General features: G+C 43.3%; 1 protein-coding gene across 8 annotated transcripts in view; it reads right to left on the minus strand.

Annotated features, from left to right (window-relative positions):
- The window catches only part of TANC1 (tetratricopeptide repeat, ankyrin repeat and coiled-coil containing 1), a 265,598-nt gene extending 249,231 nt beyond the window's left edge, over positions 1-16,367 (minus strand). For 6 of the 8 annotated variants that reach the window (XM_050751850.1, XM_050751849.1, XM_050751844.1 and 3 more), the window contains exon 1: positions 16,102-16,367. In XM_050751850.1, the coding sequence (XP_050607807.1) occupies positions 16,102-16,293 (192 nt within the window). In that variant the 5' untranslated portion in view covers positions 16,294-16,367. Of the gene's footprint in view, positions 1-14,902; positions 15,618-16,101 lie in introns of those variants that run through there. The other 2 variants (XM_050751847.1, XM_050751848.1) reach the window with 2 other exon arrangements.
- Between the last annotated feature and the right edge of the window lie 279 nt (positions 16,368-16,646).

Genomic DNA, 16,646 nt, shown 5'->3' on the forward strand with positions numbered 1-16,646 from the left:
TTCATGGTAACTTTTTATCTTTAAAAAACTCATAAGGAAATTCTATTTGTTGAGTTGGCTAACACTACTCTTATGAAGGAAGCAAGAAAGCCCTGTGAAGAAGGTAAAGTCTCTTTACATTTTCCACTGGCTTAGGTCTCAATCACTGTCCTAGAAATGGCATCTCTTTTTCCATGATGGAAGGGGGAACTAACACCCTTTGATTCCTCCTGGCTTAGCTTTTGATATGTAGAGTTGGGACAGTTACAGGGGTCCTGTTTCGCTGAAGCAAAACATTTCAGAAAGGAAGAGATAAACAAAACTCTGTAATGGTAGAGGAAAAGTGTAAAAAGCTCAAGTACCACTTGACTTGAAAGTCTGTAGGGAATCAAGTTCATTCTCAGGAACAGGTACTATCTGGGAAGGAGCAGTGTGAGTCCTTGCCCAGCTGAGATCTTTTCTTGTCCAAGCCAGATTCAAAGCCAAATGGCCCAAGACTTGGAAACAGCTGATGATAGAAGACAACACTTTTTGGTTTACCAATAAATGGCAAGAATGCAAGGCCCATAGATATCTAGGCAATCTCCAAACTGTTCCTTCACTTCTGTTCAAAACTTAGGATATATTAATTCCACCTTCGCGTGCATCTTTAATAGGCACAAAGGTAATAAGGAGAATCCCCATTTCTCCGTTGTGAGGATCTTGAAGGAAGCACTGACCACCCTCTTCTCTAGAAAAGCCTGCTCTCATGTTGGTAGTATTTATTTCATAAATGAATATGCATGTATGACTTGAGCACAGTACAATAGACTTACTCCATCTAAATAAAGTGTATTGTTCTAAACCATACTCAAGCAAAACATTACATAAGTCTGAGGAGCTTCACATGTTTTCACAGTCTTAGAAAAAAAATTTATTTTTTAAATACTGATTTTCATAAAAACCAGAGTTTGTTAGCAATATTTTTGTGCCAATAATAAAATACCATTTTTGACTCTTATTTGTCCTTTATATATCACCATCTAAAACTGTCCTACTTGTTAGTTCAAAACATTTCATATAGGCATATAATTGTTTTAATATAAGCAACCAACTCCCATACAGATTATCTTGAAATCAAGAACTTATCTGGACTTCTGTAACAAGTACCTTAAAATTTACAATTTTTAAAACACTCAGAACAATTAAAAACTTAAATTTAACAACTGATCCAGAATGTTAAATAAAATATGGTAAGGACTGGATGTAGTGGCTCAAGCCTGTACTCCCCACACTTTGGGAGGTCAAGGCAGGAAGACTGCTTGAGTCCAGGCATTCGAGACCAGCCTGGGCAACACAGCAGATCCCATCTCTACAGAAAAAAAATATTTTGATGTAGAGATGATGGTGCACACCTGTGGTCCCAGCTCTTGGGGAGGCTGAGGCAGAAGAATCATTTGAGCCCAGGAGGTTGAAGCTACAGCGAGCCAAGATTGTGCCACTGCACTTCAGCCTGGGCAACAGAGCAAAACCCTGTCTCAAAAACTAAATAAACAAATAAAATTAAATAAAATAGAATAAAATAAAGTATGGTAAGAGGAGGAGAAGGTGGAAGATGAGCTGGTTTTGGTACCTCTGATCCACGCACAGTGCTAAGCCTTTCATACTGGGCTTCGCCTTTGGCCTTGGCATAAACTCTATGAAACAGGAATCACTGTCCCCATTCTACAGACATAGAAACAGGTCAAGTAAATAGGCAGAGCCAAACACAAAACCAAAGTTTATCTGGCTTCAAAGATCATCCTTTTTACCATATCCTATATGTTTGTGTTTTTTTAAAGAGGGGAGAAAAAGGGAGTGTATATGTATATTTTTAATGGACTAACTATAGTTACAAAGTATTTACTCTGTCCAAGTCACCATACTATTCACAACAGGCAAATTTTAATGCAGAAAACAGTGTCCCTGCTGGTTAAAGGATTAAATATAAGAACGTACTGGGAGCGCCTTATGACAGCTACCATTCATCATGCAAAGCTTCTTTATATATACTAAGTTATTCTTCATTAAGATTCCCAAAATCCTTTAACTTTTCCCAGACATACAACTGGCATTTGGAAGGATATCAAGGCGGAAAAAAAAATGTAAATAGCAAATTAAGTTAGCAAAGTTAGCTATGATAGAACTTTTATTTACATGTCTGGGTTTCTAAGACAATGTACATAGAAAATTATCACCCTGAGGGTGTCCTTGAATTTATGGCTGTATTTTAGATTAGCATAAGCATTTACCAGAAAAATATTCTGTTAAAAATGTATCGAGCAGAGGCAGAAAGAATGCACATTCCTAAATGTGCTTTAAAAATAAGTGACTATAGAGTAGTAGTTTACCATCACAACTCAGACACTTGTCATTCTGAATAAAATTCAACCACCAAAAACGTTTAACACCCAAGCCACGTTACCCAAGAGACACATGGTTTATAGTCGCAAGATATACTGAAAACATATCCATTTAACCACGCCAACTATTCAGAATACCTTTCCAAACACACCTGGAATCAATTCAACTTGCATCCCATTGATATACTAATAACACTAATTTTTAAACTCTAAGCTGTTACTTCTTTTTATATATACATATACCATATATGTATATATATGCTATTAATTGCTAAACTTTTTAAAGATAGGGTCTTACTCTGTCACCCAGCCTGGAGTGCAGTGGTTCAATCATAGCTTGCAGCAGCTTTAATCATCTCCCAGGCTCAAGCAATCCTCCCGCCTCAAGTTCCCTAGTGACTAGGACTACATGCAGGCTAGAACCACCATACCCAGATGATTTTTTTTTTTTTTTTTTTTTTTTTTTTTTTTTGAGACGGAGTCTCGCTCTGTCACCCAGGCTGGAGTGCTGTGGCCGGATCTCAGCTCACTGCAAGCTCCGCCTCCCGGGTTCACGCCATTCTCCTGCCTCAGCCTCCCGAGTAGCTGGGACTACAGGCGCCCGCCACCTCACCCAGCTAGTTTTTTTTTTGTATTTTTTAGTAGAGACAGGGTTTCACCGTGTTAGCCAGGATGGTCTCGATCTCCTGACCTCGTGATCCGCCCGTCTCGGCCTCCCAAAGTGCTGGGATTACAGGCTTGAGCCACCGCGCCCGGCCCAGATGATTTTTTTTTTTTTCCCCACTTTCAGTAGAGATAAGGTCTCACTGTGTTGCCCAGGGTCCCAAACTCCTGAGTTCAAACAATCCTCCCGCCTCCACCTCCACCTCCCAAAGTGCCAGGATTACAGGCATGTCTGACTCACCATGCTGCTCTGAATTACTAAACTTAAATGCCTGTTCTCAAATCATGGAGGGGGTCGGGAGTGCAGAGCGGAATCCTAGTCTAGGACCTATTTTTGCAAAAAATATTTTACTTGACTCTAATCTTGCTTTTAGACCTAGCTTCCAGTTTATAGGAAATACAGGAAACAATGGGACAAGGTAAACACCGCCACAGGAAACAAATTCAGAATATGGGACAACCTACAGGTTCTCTTCTAAAAGTCAGGAATGGGAGGGATGGAGGTAATAAGATATTTTTCTACATTTAAAAAGACGAAAGAGACAACAACAGCAGCTCACAGTGCAATACGTGAACCTTGATTGAATCTTGGTTCCAAAAAAACAAAAATGGTGACAAATGCTATTTAAGGGAGAATTAGATAATTTTTTTTTTTTTTTTTTTTTTTTTTTTTTTGAGACAGAGCCTTGCTCTGTCTCCCAGGCTGGAGTGCAGCGGCGAGATCTCGGCTCACTGCAAGCTCCGCCTCCCGGGTTCACGCCATTCTCCTGCCTCGGCCTCCCTAGTAGCTGGGACTACAGGTGCCCACCACCACGCCCGGCTAATTTTTGTATTTGTTTTAGTAGAGACGGGGTTTCACCATGTTAGCCAGGATGGTCTCGATCTCCCGACCTCGTGATCCGCCCTCCTCGGCCTCCCAAACTGCTGAGATTACAGGTGTGAGCCACTGCACCCAGCCCAAATTAGGTAGTATTTTTAAGTTAATTGTATTAAAAGTGATAACGGGGCGGTGATTTTTTTAAGTCCTGAGTTAGAAATGCATAGCAAAGTTAGGCAAAAGTACATGATGTCTGAGATTTGATTTTTAAGTATTTTGACAAATTAGATAACCCAACAAACATTGTTCTCTGGGCAAAAGATGTTCTGGGGGAAAAAAAAAAAGTTTCTACAATTCAACGTGTTTGGAAAATACTGATAACTCTATTTCCCTTCCAGGATATTTATAATGAACACTAGATCTACGGGTGCTCAAAAGTCCTGTAGTTAAAAAATAAAAATACCTAGTTTACTTTGGTTAACCCAGATTTTCCCACTTATTTGACCACAGAACTTTTTTCCCCGCATAACACCTGTTAACGTCCTAAGACTCAGTTTCCCCCAGAATCCATTTTGGGAATTGTTGCTTTACTTAAATAAACCCTAAGAAAAATAAGGCTCTCTTAAGCTACATGCATGATTCAACAACCCCCGAATAAGAATTTCACAATTGCATCTATTTGCAATTTAGGAACCACTCACTGTTTCGATGTCTTTTGCATCTATAAATATGTTTACTCTTTAACATGTTTTGATTTATAAGTCAGACTCTTTCTACAATATGAAATCCCACTGCAAAAGTTCCTTGAAATGGAATTAACTTTAATTTATTCAAACCCATTGCCTTGGAAATCTACAATGAAACAGATTTCAAATTGTCAAACCATACCTACTTTTTACCTTCAAAACCACCTTAAGATATTTCAAATCTTTCCCTAACCCTTTCCAAAGACTCATGAAAATAAATTACTGGATTTACAGTGGCCAAGAACAACAACAACAAAAACCTTGAAATCAAAGCTCTTTGTGTCTTTCAGTTGGTACTTAGGGTTTCCAGGACCAGAAATCAAAGCTCCACAGATTTCCATCTTTATGAAAACGGGTTTTTAAAAAAATATTTATTTATTTATTTATTTAATTTTTGAAATAAGGCCTTGCTCTGTCGCCAAGGCTAGAGTGCAGTGGTGTGATCACAGCTCACTGCAGCCTCAACTTCCCAGGCTCAAGCAACCCTCCCACCTCAGTCTCCCAAGTAGCTGAACCACAGGCACCGTACCACCATGCCTGGCTAATTTTTTAAAAAATTTTTTGTAGAGACAGAGACTTCCTATGTTTCCCAGGCTGTTCTGAAATTCCTTGGCTCAAGAGATCCTCCTACCTCAGCCTCCCAAAGTACTAGAATTAGAGGCATTAGCAACTACACTCGGCTAAGTGGTCCTATTCTTATAAACAGATCCTTTGGAAAAACTGAACTGGATCCCAAAAGAGATGCACCTTAATCATGAATTCTACTTACTCCACGGGTGAAAGTTTCATAGCAAGATTTTAAGTAATACCTGCAATTCATCTGGAAAAAATTATATCATATTCCATTTAAGAACCCCAACACTTAAAAACTCATTGGAAATGCACTTAAAAATGGCCAACAAAGAAATCTGAGCTAGAAGTCTCTGATACAAGAAAACAACCAACTTTGATGTTCCCTTGCCTCTAAGGAAGCAATTTGTAATGTTCAAAACACTTTATATACATTCTGTCATTTGACCCTCAAAACCCTGGAGACATGTCTGTCTTCCATCAGGGGAGCATATATCTAACATAGCTCAACTTGAAAGCCTACAACTTGTGAACCCTCAACTATCTTTGCATAGAGGGAATAATGACATAGATAACTCTATTCAGCTAAGCACTACAGAGCCCATCACCTCCCATCTCCCAAAGGAGATGCTCAGGCCAGACGCTACCCTGGGGAGTTATCTCCCATGATTTTGCTTTGTGGTACTTGCAGACAGGTCACTATCTGCAGGCATTCAGATCTTCATACATCTCATCCACCAGGCCTTTCCTGTTACTCCACAAGGACTCCCCTTTGAACTCACTGCATCTGCTAGGATTGTCCTTAATGTTTTTGCACTATTCCCATTTCACCTATGTCAGTGTTCCTATATGAAAGAACATGCCACTGTAAATAATATGCATGAGGGCACACAAACTAGCCAGGAAATAAAAATTTTCCAGGTCTGAATCCTGGGTCCTGCTGTCTTGGTTTGTCAGCTCCCTGCCTTCAATCTCCTTTCATGTACATGGAGCTCCCTGCCTTCCTAAGGCTGCCAGAAGGCTGGAGGCGAGACCCACCCTCCAGAGTAACAAGTCCAGAGTGATGTTTAACAACTGTGGATTCTTTGTCTCCCTTTCTCCCAAAGGAGAAACAGATTGTTTTCTTTTTTAAATGACGAAGGTAAGACAGGACCCCCTACCATCAAGAAGCCTACAACCCATCTGCAAAGCCAACAGGTGAACAACTTAATGAAAAGCAAACAGAGAAAGACATTATAATGAATGTACAACATACTAGGGAGACTAAAAGGAAAGAAAAACTGAAATGTGGAAGTGGGGGTAAATTAGAAAAAAATGTTCATAAGAAAGCAATATTTATTTAAGCTAGCCCTTCAAAGTCAAAATTTCAGTGGTGGTGATACCGTGAGGGAAGAGGCAAAATTGAAACAAAGTATGATAGTCAGGGATGGGCAGGAGCTCAGTGGTATTAGCAGAGATAAGGAGAGAACAGCTGGGCCTGGAAAGAAGTTAGGGACCAGATCACAGAGATTCTTGAAAGCTGAGAATAAAACAGGGACAGCTACTACTCTTATCTGTCCTTATATCAGGTATGGTGCTTTCAGCTGCAAGTAACAAAAAACACCTAACTCTAAGTGACTTAAACTGTGGTCTCAAAGCTTTTTTTGATCACGCAGGACTATAAGTTAAAAAAAAAAAAAAAAAAAAATTAGCCAGGCACGGTGGCTCACACCTGTAATTCCAGTACTTTGGGAGGCCGAGGTAGGCAGATCACTTGAGCTCAGGAGTTTGAGACCAGCCTAGCCAACATGGTGAAACCCCGTGTCTACTAAAAATACAAAAATTAGCCAGGTGTGGTGGTGCACACCTGTAATCAATCCCAGCTATTCAGGAGGCTGAGGCAGGAGAATCACTTGAACCCAGAAGGCAGAGGCTACAGTGAGCCAAGACGGCGCCACTGCACTCCAACCTGGGCAACAGAGCAAGTTTCCATCTCAAAAAAAATTTTTTTTTAATTAAGCCAGGTGTTATGGCACACACCTGTAGTCCCAGATACTTGAGAGTCTGAGGTGACAGGATTGCTTGAGCCTAGGAGTTGGAGGCTGCGGTGAACTATCATCACACCACTGCACTCCAGCTTGAGCAACAGAGCAAGACTCACTTCTAAAAATATAAAAAATAAAAAATTTATAAAGGTATTGAAGCTCAGGAATTTCAGGGGAAAAAATTTGTAATATATATATTAACATATTATAAATTGTATATAATTTATGTGTAATTAAAACAGTAATTGTGAATGGTATGTATACACACACATGAATGTAGTATATACATTATACAACATGTAAAACTTTTTAAAGGATGGGAGTCAAACAGTATTTTTAAGTTCATTTTGACTAATAATACAAATTCAAACATAACTTTTTGTTGTGGTTTTTCAAGACAGAGTCTCATTCTGCTGCCCAGGCTAGAATTCACTGGCATAATCTTGGCTCATGGCAACCTCCTGGGTTCCAGTGATTCTCCTGCCTCAGCCTTCTGAGGAGCTGGGATTATAGGCGTACACCACCACACCTGGCTAATTTTTGTATTTTTAGTAGAGACGGTGTTTTACCATGTTGGCCAGGCTAGTCTTAAACTCCTGACCTCAGGTGATCTGCCCACTTTGGCCTCCCAAAGTGCTGGTATTACAGGCATGAGCCATGGCGCTCTGCCCATACATAATTTTTGAGCCACCTTCTTGTCAAATTTGTTTTAAAAGTCATGTTCTAAACTCATAAGAACATTTTCTTGTTCCTTTATACGTCTATCATTATCATTACACTTTCTTTGCAAGAATCTTTTTAAACCACGCGCCCATTTTGTGGGGGTCAGTTTAGTTAAAACTGGATAATCTAGCCATAAATGTATTTAGATGGCTAGAGTTCACCAAAGGCAAGAATAAGAATGAGAGTACCACTGTCAATTCCACCAGGTTGTAAAAGGCCCAGTCTTCCCTCAGGCAACCTCATATAATGTAAGTTGACAAGAGACTATCAGATATACCAACCAGTGTCAACTCATACATTAAATATTTTAACAGCTTAATTTTTTCTAATATTCTTGAATATTTTCTTCCCTCCATATTGGATGATCTAGCACACTCCACTTTGGGGACTACTGATCTTAAACAATAATGAGGCTGGGCACAGTGGCTCTCACACCTGTAATCCCAGCACTTTGGGAGGCCAAGGTGGGAGGATCGCTTGAGCCCAGGAGTTTGAGACCAGCCTGGGCAACATGGGGAAACCCCATCTCTACAAAAAACACAAAAATTAGCCAGGTGTGGTGGTGTACACCTGTAGTCCCAGCTATTCGGAAGGCTGAGGTGGGAGGATCACTTGAGCCCAGGAGGCAGAGGCTACAGTGAGCCATGATCATGCCACTGCAGTCCAGCCTGGGTGACAGAGTGAAACCCTAGCTTAAAAAAAAAAAAGAAAGAAAGAAACATAATGAAAATGTTTTTTCTCACAGAAGTTCTGAGTCACAGTGGTTCTAGGGCTGGCTAATTCAGCAGCTAAAATAAGTCACTGTGGGCTGGGGATGGTGGTTCATGTTGTAACCCAGCACTTTGGGAAACTGAGGTGGAAGGATTGCTTGAGGCCAGGAATTTGAGACGAGCCTGGGCAACATGGTGAGACCCTGTCTCTACCTGCCCACCTCCTACACTCCCAACACTGACCAAAAAAAAAAAAAAGTAATTGTGGTCTTAGGCACCTTTACTCTACACTTGGTGCTACTTGTTCTCTTGTGCTCACAACCTTATGCTTCAAATATGCCAGGACCTAACAGGTGTCATATACACATTCATTAACAAGTCACTGGCAAAAGGTATCGCATTACTAAAATTGACTTGGCTTAATCAAAATTCACTCCCTGGGGCAGGGGACACATCCACCTTACCCTTAAGTACGTGGCAAGTGGAAAACTAATCAAAAGCAGGATTATACTAGTAAGCACAGTCACCCGCTCCACACCCAACCTTCCATATCCTCAGGTCCCATGGCCACAGATTCAACCAACCTAGGTTAGAAAATATTCAAAAAATGGGAAAAAAGATAACAATACAATATTCTAGTAACTGACCAATCCCAGCACTGGAAAAAAAAGATAACAATACAATGAAATCTCTACAAAAAATACAAAAAAACTAGTAACTCGGGAGGCTATAAATCCGGCCACTTTCCAGCCTGGGTGAAAACAAAAAAAAAAAAAAACAAAACAAAACAAAAAAATATAGAATAACAACTACTAGCATTTACATTGTATTAGGTATTGTAAGTAATCTAGAGATGATTTAAAGTATGAAAGAGGACTGGGGGGTTGGCTCATGCCTGTAATCCCAGCACTTTGAGAGGACAAGGCAGGAGGATCACTTGAACCAAGAGTTTGAGATCAGCCTGGGCTGGTCTCATAGTGAGACCCTGTCTCTACAAAAAAAAAAAAATACAAAAATTAGCTGGGTGTGTTGGTGCGCGCCTGTAGTCCCAGCTACTCTGGAGGCTGAGGTGGAAGGACTACTTGAGCCCAGGAGGTTGAGGCTGCAGTGAGCCATGATAGCACCAGTGCAGTGCAGCCTTGATGACAAATGGAAACCCTATCTCAAAATAAAATAAAATAAAATAAAATAAAATAAAATAAAATAAAATAAAATAAAAGGAGGCCGGGCAAGGTGGCTGAAGCCTGTAATCCCAGCACTTTGGGAGGCCGAGGCGGGTAGATCACCTGAGGTCAAGAGTTCAAGACCAGCCCGGCCAACATGGTGAAACCCCATCTTTACTAAAAATGCAAAAATTAGCCAGGCGTGGTGGCACATACCTGTAATCCCAGCTACTCGGGAGGCTGAGGCAGGAGAATCACTTGAACCTGGGAGGCAGAGTTTTCAGTAGCCGAGATTGCACCACTGTGCTCCAGCCTAGGTGACAGAGTGAGACTCTGTCTCAAAACTAATAATAATAAAATTACAAAAAAAAAATATATATATATATATATATATATGAGGGTATGCATAAGCTATATACAAATAATACACGATTTTTTTTTTTTTTTTTTTTTTTTTTTTTTTTTTTTTTTTTTTTTTGAGACGGAGTCTCCCTCTGTCGCCCAGGCTGGAGTGCAGTGGCTGGATCTCAGCTCACTGCAAGCTCCGCCTCCTGGGTTTACGCCATTCTCCTGCCTCAGCCTCTCGAGTAGCTGGGACTATAGCCGCCCACCACCTTGCCCAGCTAGTTTTTTGTATTTTTTAGTAGAGATGGGGTTTCACCGTGTTAGCCAGGATGGTCGCGATCTCCTGACCTCATGATCCGCCCGTCTCGGCCTCCCAAAGTAATACATGATTTTTAATAAGGGACTTAAGCATTTAAGGATTTTGGTATCCATGGGAATCCTGGAACCAATCTTCCATAGACACCAAGAATGGTTATAATGTTGTAAACTATTGCAGCAATGGCCCTCAATGAATCATGTAACCACCACGGCACCAGTGAGCCTAGACACAGGGAACCCGGCCCCCATTTCTGAATTCCAAGCAAATAAATAGTTGTTAAGCCACAAGAAGCAAGGAGGACCAGAACACAGAATGCTGTTGCATGGTGACCATCCCTGCCATAGTATTCTACATATGTAGGACAACACAGGAAGAAAGAGCCAAACTGTTTCATCCACAGACTTTTTAAATTCAAACATGTAGTTCAGAGTCAGCCGGCACTCAATAAACATTAATAATTAATGTTACTTATCCCAAGTAATTTAGAACAAAGCATGGCAGAGAGAGGGGAGTGTAATGGGTTACACGGGAGTAATGACCAACTCTTATGTTTTTAGCAGTAATTCAATACCCCCTTATGCCTGTGTACATAGCAATTCAGAGTCCCACAGAATGTGGACAAGTCCACTGCCCTCAAGACTACAGGGGTGTACATCACAACAACATTAAGAATGTTCATATCCTTTGGTATGTTGTTATGATCAGCAATACCACTTGTGGAAATGTATACTGCCCTGGCTAGCTCTTTTGTTGATCCAGCTCCCTCCCTCTTCCATTAACAATAACCCTCTTCTTTGTGGGATACTCTGTCTCCCCAAAGCCCCATTTTATGGGTCTAACCGTAACTCTCCTTTGGCTGGCATCAAGCCAACTCAGGTTCCCTCCAGGGCTTTCCCAAATTGGAACTAACATCAAAAAGGCCAATTCTGGATGTGAGGCTTGAGAGCTATAATACCAGCAGCCATACATGTATGATCTTTTTCATATTTCTTCAAAAGCTCATGCAACAGAGGATCCCATTTTTGCATGAGTATACATGCATGAAAAGGTCACAGCCGAGTACTTCTTAGAGACTTCCCCACTCTCCACCCCCATCGCCTACCCAAAGAGGTAATAAGCCACTGTTCATGACTGGCAGGTAACCCTAGGTGTGCTGAGGTAGGGCAGGGAAGAGGTTGAGTCACTGTGGCTCTGGGCTATGTGGACTGAACATACTGGGTTCACATCTGTCTACCTCTACAACTGGAAGGTTTTCACTAATAAATTGCCTCATGTTAGCGGCAAAATCTGTGCTAAAATCCAGGAACCAAGTCATCCCTCTGCAACACTTTTGTCCTTGACATTCCTGTCTGTGGAACTCTTCTTTCTAGAACATTCTCCTTGGTCACACCCACCTGCAGGGGACCCTAAAGACAACACCGACCCTAGAAGGGCAAGTTCCATCAGCAACGCAGCTAAACCAAACCAGGACAACCCCTTTCACTCTCCACAAGATAATGTCCTCTGAAAGCCTTCTTCATCAAAGTCCTCTATCATTCCAAATCCATGCTCCCGATAACAGTATTAAAAACCAAGAGTCATTCTTCTCCTTTGCTGCTTTTGTCCCTTCCTGGTACAAAGTCTCCCAACTTCTCTAGCAAATAATGCTTCATAATGTTCTCTTCTCCTCTCACTCATGGAAATGGTGGCAATTTCAGATGTACTACACCTCCTTCCCAGCCAATGAGCACTGATACATCTTCTTCTTGAGGTTTAAACCCCATTGCTTAATATTTTGAAAAGACATTCCTCTGAGAATAAGTTTAAAAAGCTGAAGATGGACAAGCCGCTCACACATAAAAGAGCCTACAGCTTAACACATAATTTCATTTTAGAAACTGTTAAAGAAAATCCATACCAGTCTCCAGATGAGTGTCAACCTGCAGTGAGTGCCGCTAACTAGGCAAGCAGGACAGAGCACAAACATTTAGAGACACAGCAAAAATGGGTCACCTGCAACCTACTACCTCTTTACCATCAACCCAACAGCATAAGGGAAGGATTTATTTAGCATGGAAAGTGCTGCAAAATCAGACTTATCCAGCCATCAGTAGAAACAGCTCAAGAATGATGACACCAAAAAAAGGAATATTCATCCAGGCTTTGCAATCAGGCTGAGAGATACCAAGATCAAAGGCAAATGATATGTTCATTTTTTATTTTTAAAAAGAGGTACAGATTTGAAAAGTGATTTCCTTAAGAATGCTGTCTGAGTTACTAGTCCGGATTATAAATCACATTACACCCTGAAGCCTACTTAATAAAAAAGAAGTTGAAAATAAACAAATGATTAGTTTGAAGCATGTGACTTTCTGAAACTCTCTTGAGGAGAAAGTTTTATTACCATTATTAGTGAACTGTTTTTAATCCCTGACATCAAAGCATGGATGTTAACCCTGGGGTTCTGAAATCAAAATAACTCATATATTTCCCTAAAAATGTATTGTGAGAAATTGCCACATATTAACATTAGTCTTTTTGGCAGGTTTGAATAAACAGAAAAGAGACTAGGGAGAATCAGAAGACTTTGGTTCAAGTTCAGCTCCACTATTTATAGATGATATGCGTCTAATTTAACTTCCTAGGCCTTGGTTTACTCAAATAAAGGATTAGGAATAAAATATGTAAATCAAGCCCTTATAAACCCCATAGCACTGCTCTAATATTACAGCACTGGCTCCAGAATTCCCATATTTCTCAAACTTTTGGAGAGTCACAGAACTTTAGGGATGCAAGGTAATCCCATTTTAGGGATGATAAAAATGAGAAAACCAAAACCTAGAAAGGCTTAAGAGCTCTCTGTACAGCAAAGACTTTTGTAACCTGGGGAGAAAGGGGGAAGGGAGAGGTTCTGGTTTTTCCACCACTGAAATATGCATTTAAAAGAGAGCTAAAAACCAAACTATTTTAAACACTAAAACAAATCCCCCCACAAATATATAAACACTCTGCTTTATTTTGCTTCTGTAAATGTATTCCTGTAACACCAGTTAAACTATTTATCATAAAGATAAAAATAAAGCCATTTCTTTTTCTATGAGACTCTCAACCCAACTGAGACAAAATCTTTACAATTAGGTTAGAAATGTCTAATGGAAACATCGACATAAAGTTAACCTCCAGCTATGCTGGCAGGAGTCATTATAATATGGATTATAGTTCCACTGGCCCAGGGATGCTGGTTTTAGTGTTCCCAGAGAGATAAAGAATTAATCAGCAACTCAGAAGAGGATGTCGCCTAAAAATGGACGATTTAATCCAGACAACTCCATTGTCTCTAAAATTATGCCCTCAATCATCCAGTGTCAAAAACCTACTATGGCACCAAATAAATTGTGTGTGGTTAAAGAGACAAAATTTCTTTTTTTCTACAGGCTGTTATGGGAAGCAGAAAAAGGCTGACCATGAATCAGTTATGTCTTAGATCAAGGATGAATATAAATTATAATAATTTGGGCATTCTGGTGGTTAAACCAAGAAAGCAGGAAAACCATTGCTTCCAAGTTCCAGCAACACTTCGAACCAACAGGCTTGGTGCCAAAAAGTTAAGTTTGGGGCACCACAAGTGCAAGATAGGGTCATAAAAACTCACCTTAAATTTATTTGTGGACTTTTCCTGCTTCCACTAAAATCAATGACACTATTTCCCATCTGTTATTGTCAAATCACAACAGTCCGGAAGCCTGGACCAAGTTCACTTGGCAGGTAACAGGAACAACCCTAGGAGGAAGTCCTGAAGGATATCAGATACCATAGTTCTTTTACTGCCACATACTTTTCATTTCAGAACCACCAGGATATATTTGTGATGCTTTTTGACTAACATTTAAACCAAGCATTCTGACTGACACAAACTGCAGAAACTGGCATACTCTAGGGAAGGTCCCTTGTGAGGTCTTTAAGTAGCTTAGATGAGTAAAACATTCAGACTACTTCCATAATGAACACCTCTCAGCCGCTCATAAATTCTTTCATTCCCAGCAATCAAGAAGCAGCTGTTAAAATCCTGGAATCTTCCTAGCAGCAGATCTGAAATACCTCCAGGCTGACCCAGGAAGCTTCACAACTGCTTTCTTCTCCTTTCCCTCCCCTGCCTCAGGAGTGCCAGCCTGGCAGGAATAAAGATGACCAAGGAAGGAAAAAAGAAGGTAGCGGATCTGGTGAAAGCAGAGACGCAGACTCCCTTCATTTCCACTACAGAGAAATACTAGCCCTCTGTGCCAACTAACCAGGTTTCTCCTTTCCTCTCCCACCCCCACCCCTCCAAACACGCATTAACTTCTGCAGTCTGGTGTGTCTGGCATTTCCAGGGCGAGCGATCTCAGCAATTCTGAGCCCTTTCCTCAGATTCTGAACCAGGAACTTCCTTTGCGCGCCAGCCAGTTTGCGATCCAACCCACGTTAAGGCTCAGCTTCCATTTACCTTGTAACCTGTACAGACGACGCTGCTTCTGAGGTCAAGTTCAAGATGAAGGTTCCCTCATCTCCCAAGTTAACTCCAGCTGGGAACAACGCCACTGCGAACGGTCCCAACATTGGAGGCACAGGGATCTGGATCTGCCAGGAGCTGGCAGGAGGGGGCTGGGAGAAGGCCGTCGCCGAGCCTGGCGTCCTCCGCCCCTTGGCCGCAGCGTTGCGTTTCTACCTGGCCAACGCCACATTTCCTCCCGGAGCACAGTAAGTCCAGTAAGTTTTGAGAACACCGGTCTAGAGACCTTTCTGTCTGCAAACACACCACCCAATGTCTAGAGCTTCCTTCCCAGCCAGGCGTTCCGGAAAGCCGCCGCGCCGAAGCCGGGAGCCCCGCACACCCACAACACTGCGCGCCCGCACCCCAAAGTCCTTCAGGAAGCCAGTGCCCTGATATCGTCCTCCCAAAAGGACCGCTCTGCATCCAAGAACAAGGGGGCTCACAATCTTGACAATTACTGCTTTTCTCAGCGTCCCACCCGTAAAGAAAAACCCCCAAAGTCTAATCCTAACTCACCCCTACCCCCAGTAAAGGAGTGTGGATATGCTAATCGCAGTGTTCTTGGAAGCAAAGCAATAGATTTTCAGCCCAGACTATGGCAATACTATGCCCCCGGCTTAAGTTCTCTCGGCAACTTCGCGACCCGCGCACCCCAACTCTCCGGGGGGCGCCTAGGACCCCGCTGTGCCAGGCGCGCCTCCCCTCGTCTCTCCCGCGCCAGGTACCAGGCGTAGCCCAGGCCCTTGCCAAGCCCGAGGGCTACAGAGAAGGCGGGAAAGGGGGCGAGCAGGCGCGCCGGGCGGGGGTGGTCCCAAAACTCAAGCGTGCCCCGAGCATTCCCGGTTCCCATCACCCCGGTTCCACCGCAGGCCGGCTCGGTCCGGCGCGGCGGAACCGCGCAAGGAAGGTGCGGACTCCCCAAAGCCGCCGAGACCAAGGCCCGGGGCGCCCAACATGTCTGTGCCTATTCCCGGAAAGCTCCCGGGTGTGCCCGGCGGAGAAGGGGGCGCTCCGGAAACTTTCCCACACGCCTTTCCCTTCTCCCATCACCCTCTCCTCCCCGGGTCCCTCTCGACCTTTCCGCACACTGGCAGCTGGCCATGCCCGGGGCGCTCGGAGGCCCACGGCGGAGCCGGGGCGGCGGGAGTTACCTGCCGGGAAAGTTTCCAGCTCCTCGGCGCGGTTCCCCACACCCAGGGCCGGGCCTCGGGGCGCGGCCAGCTCGGCGCTCCGCTGCTGCCTCTCCTCCAGCTCCCGAGGCGGCCGCCGCTCCAGCAGCTGCCACAGCTAAGCGTCCGCTCCGGCCCGTCCCCCGCCTTGTTCGGCCCACACCGGGGCCTCATTGGCAGCGCGAATCCCCGCCCTTGCGCGTGTTCCCGAAGGCACCTTCCTCTCGCGCGCCCGCCCGGGCCGCGCCTCCCGCGCCCCTCCCCGCCCCGGGCTGCGGCAGATCCAGGAACCGGCTGGATCGCGGAGCGCGAACTTTCCGTGGGGTTTGGGCGCGGGGTGGCCTTGTCCCGCCTCTCGGCGCCAGGTCCAGGCCAGAGGCACCCTACCGTCCCTTGGGACACCGGGTCCCCCGGGGTGCGCCTGGGCCTCCCCGGGACCAAAATGAGATGGGCCATAGTCTTTTTTACAGCCTCTTCAAAATCAACAAAGCGACTCCGGCCTTCCCTCCTCGCTGTTTTTTTTACCA

The sequence above is a fragment of the Macaca thibetana genome, chromosome 12, assembly GCF_024542745.1.
Source record: "Macaca thibetana thibetana isolate TM-01 chromosome 12, ASM2454274v1, whole genome shotgun sequence".
Lineage (NCBI taxonomy): Eukaryota > Metazoa > Chordata > Mammalia > Primates > Cercopithecidae > Macaca > Macaca thibetana.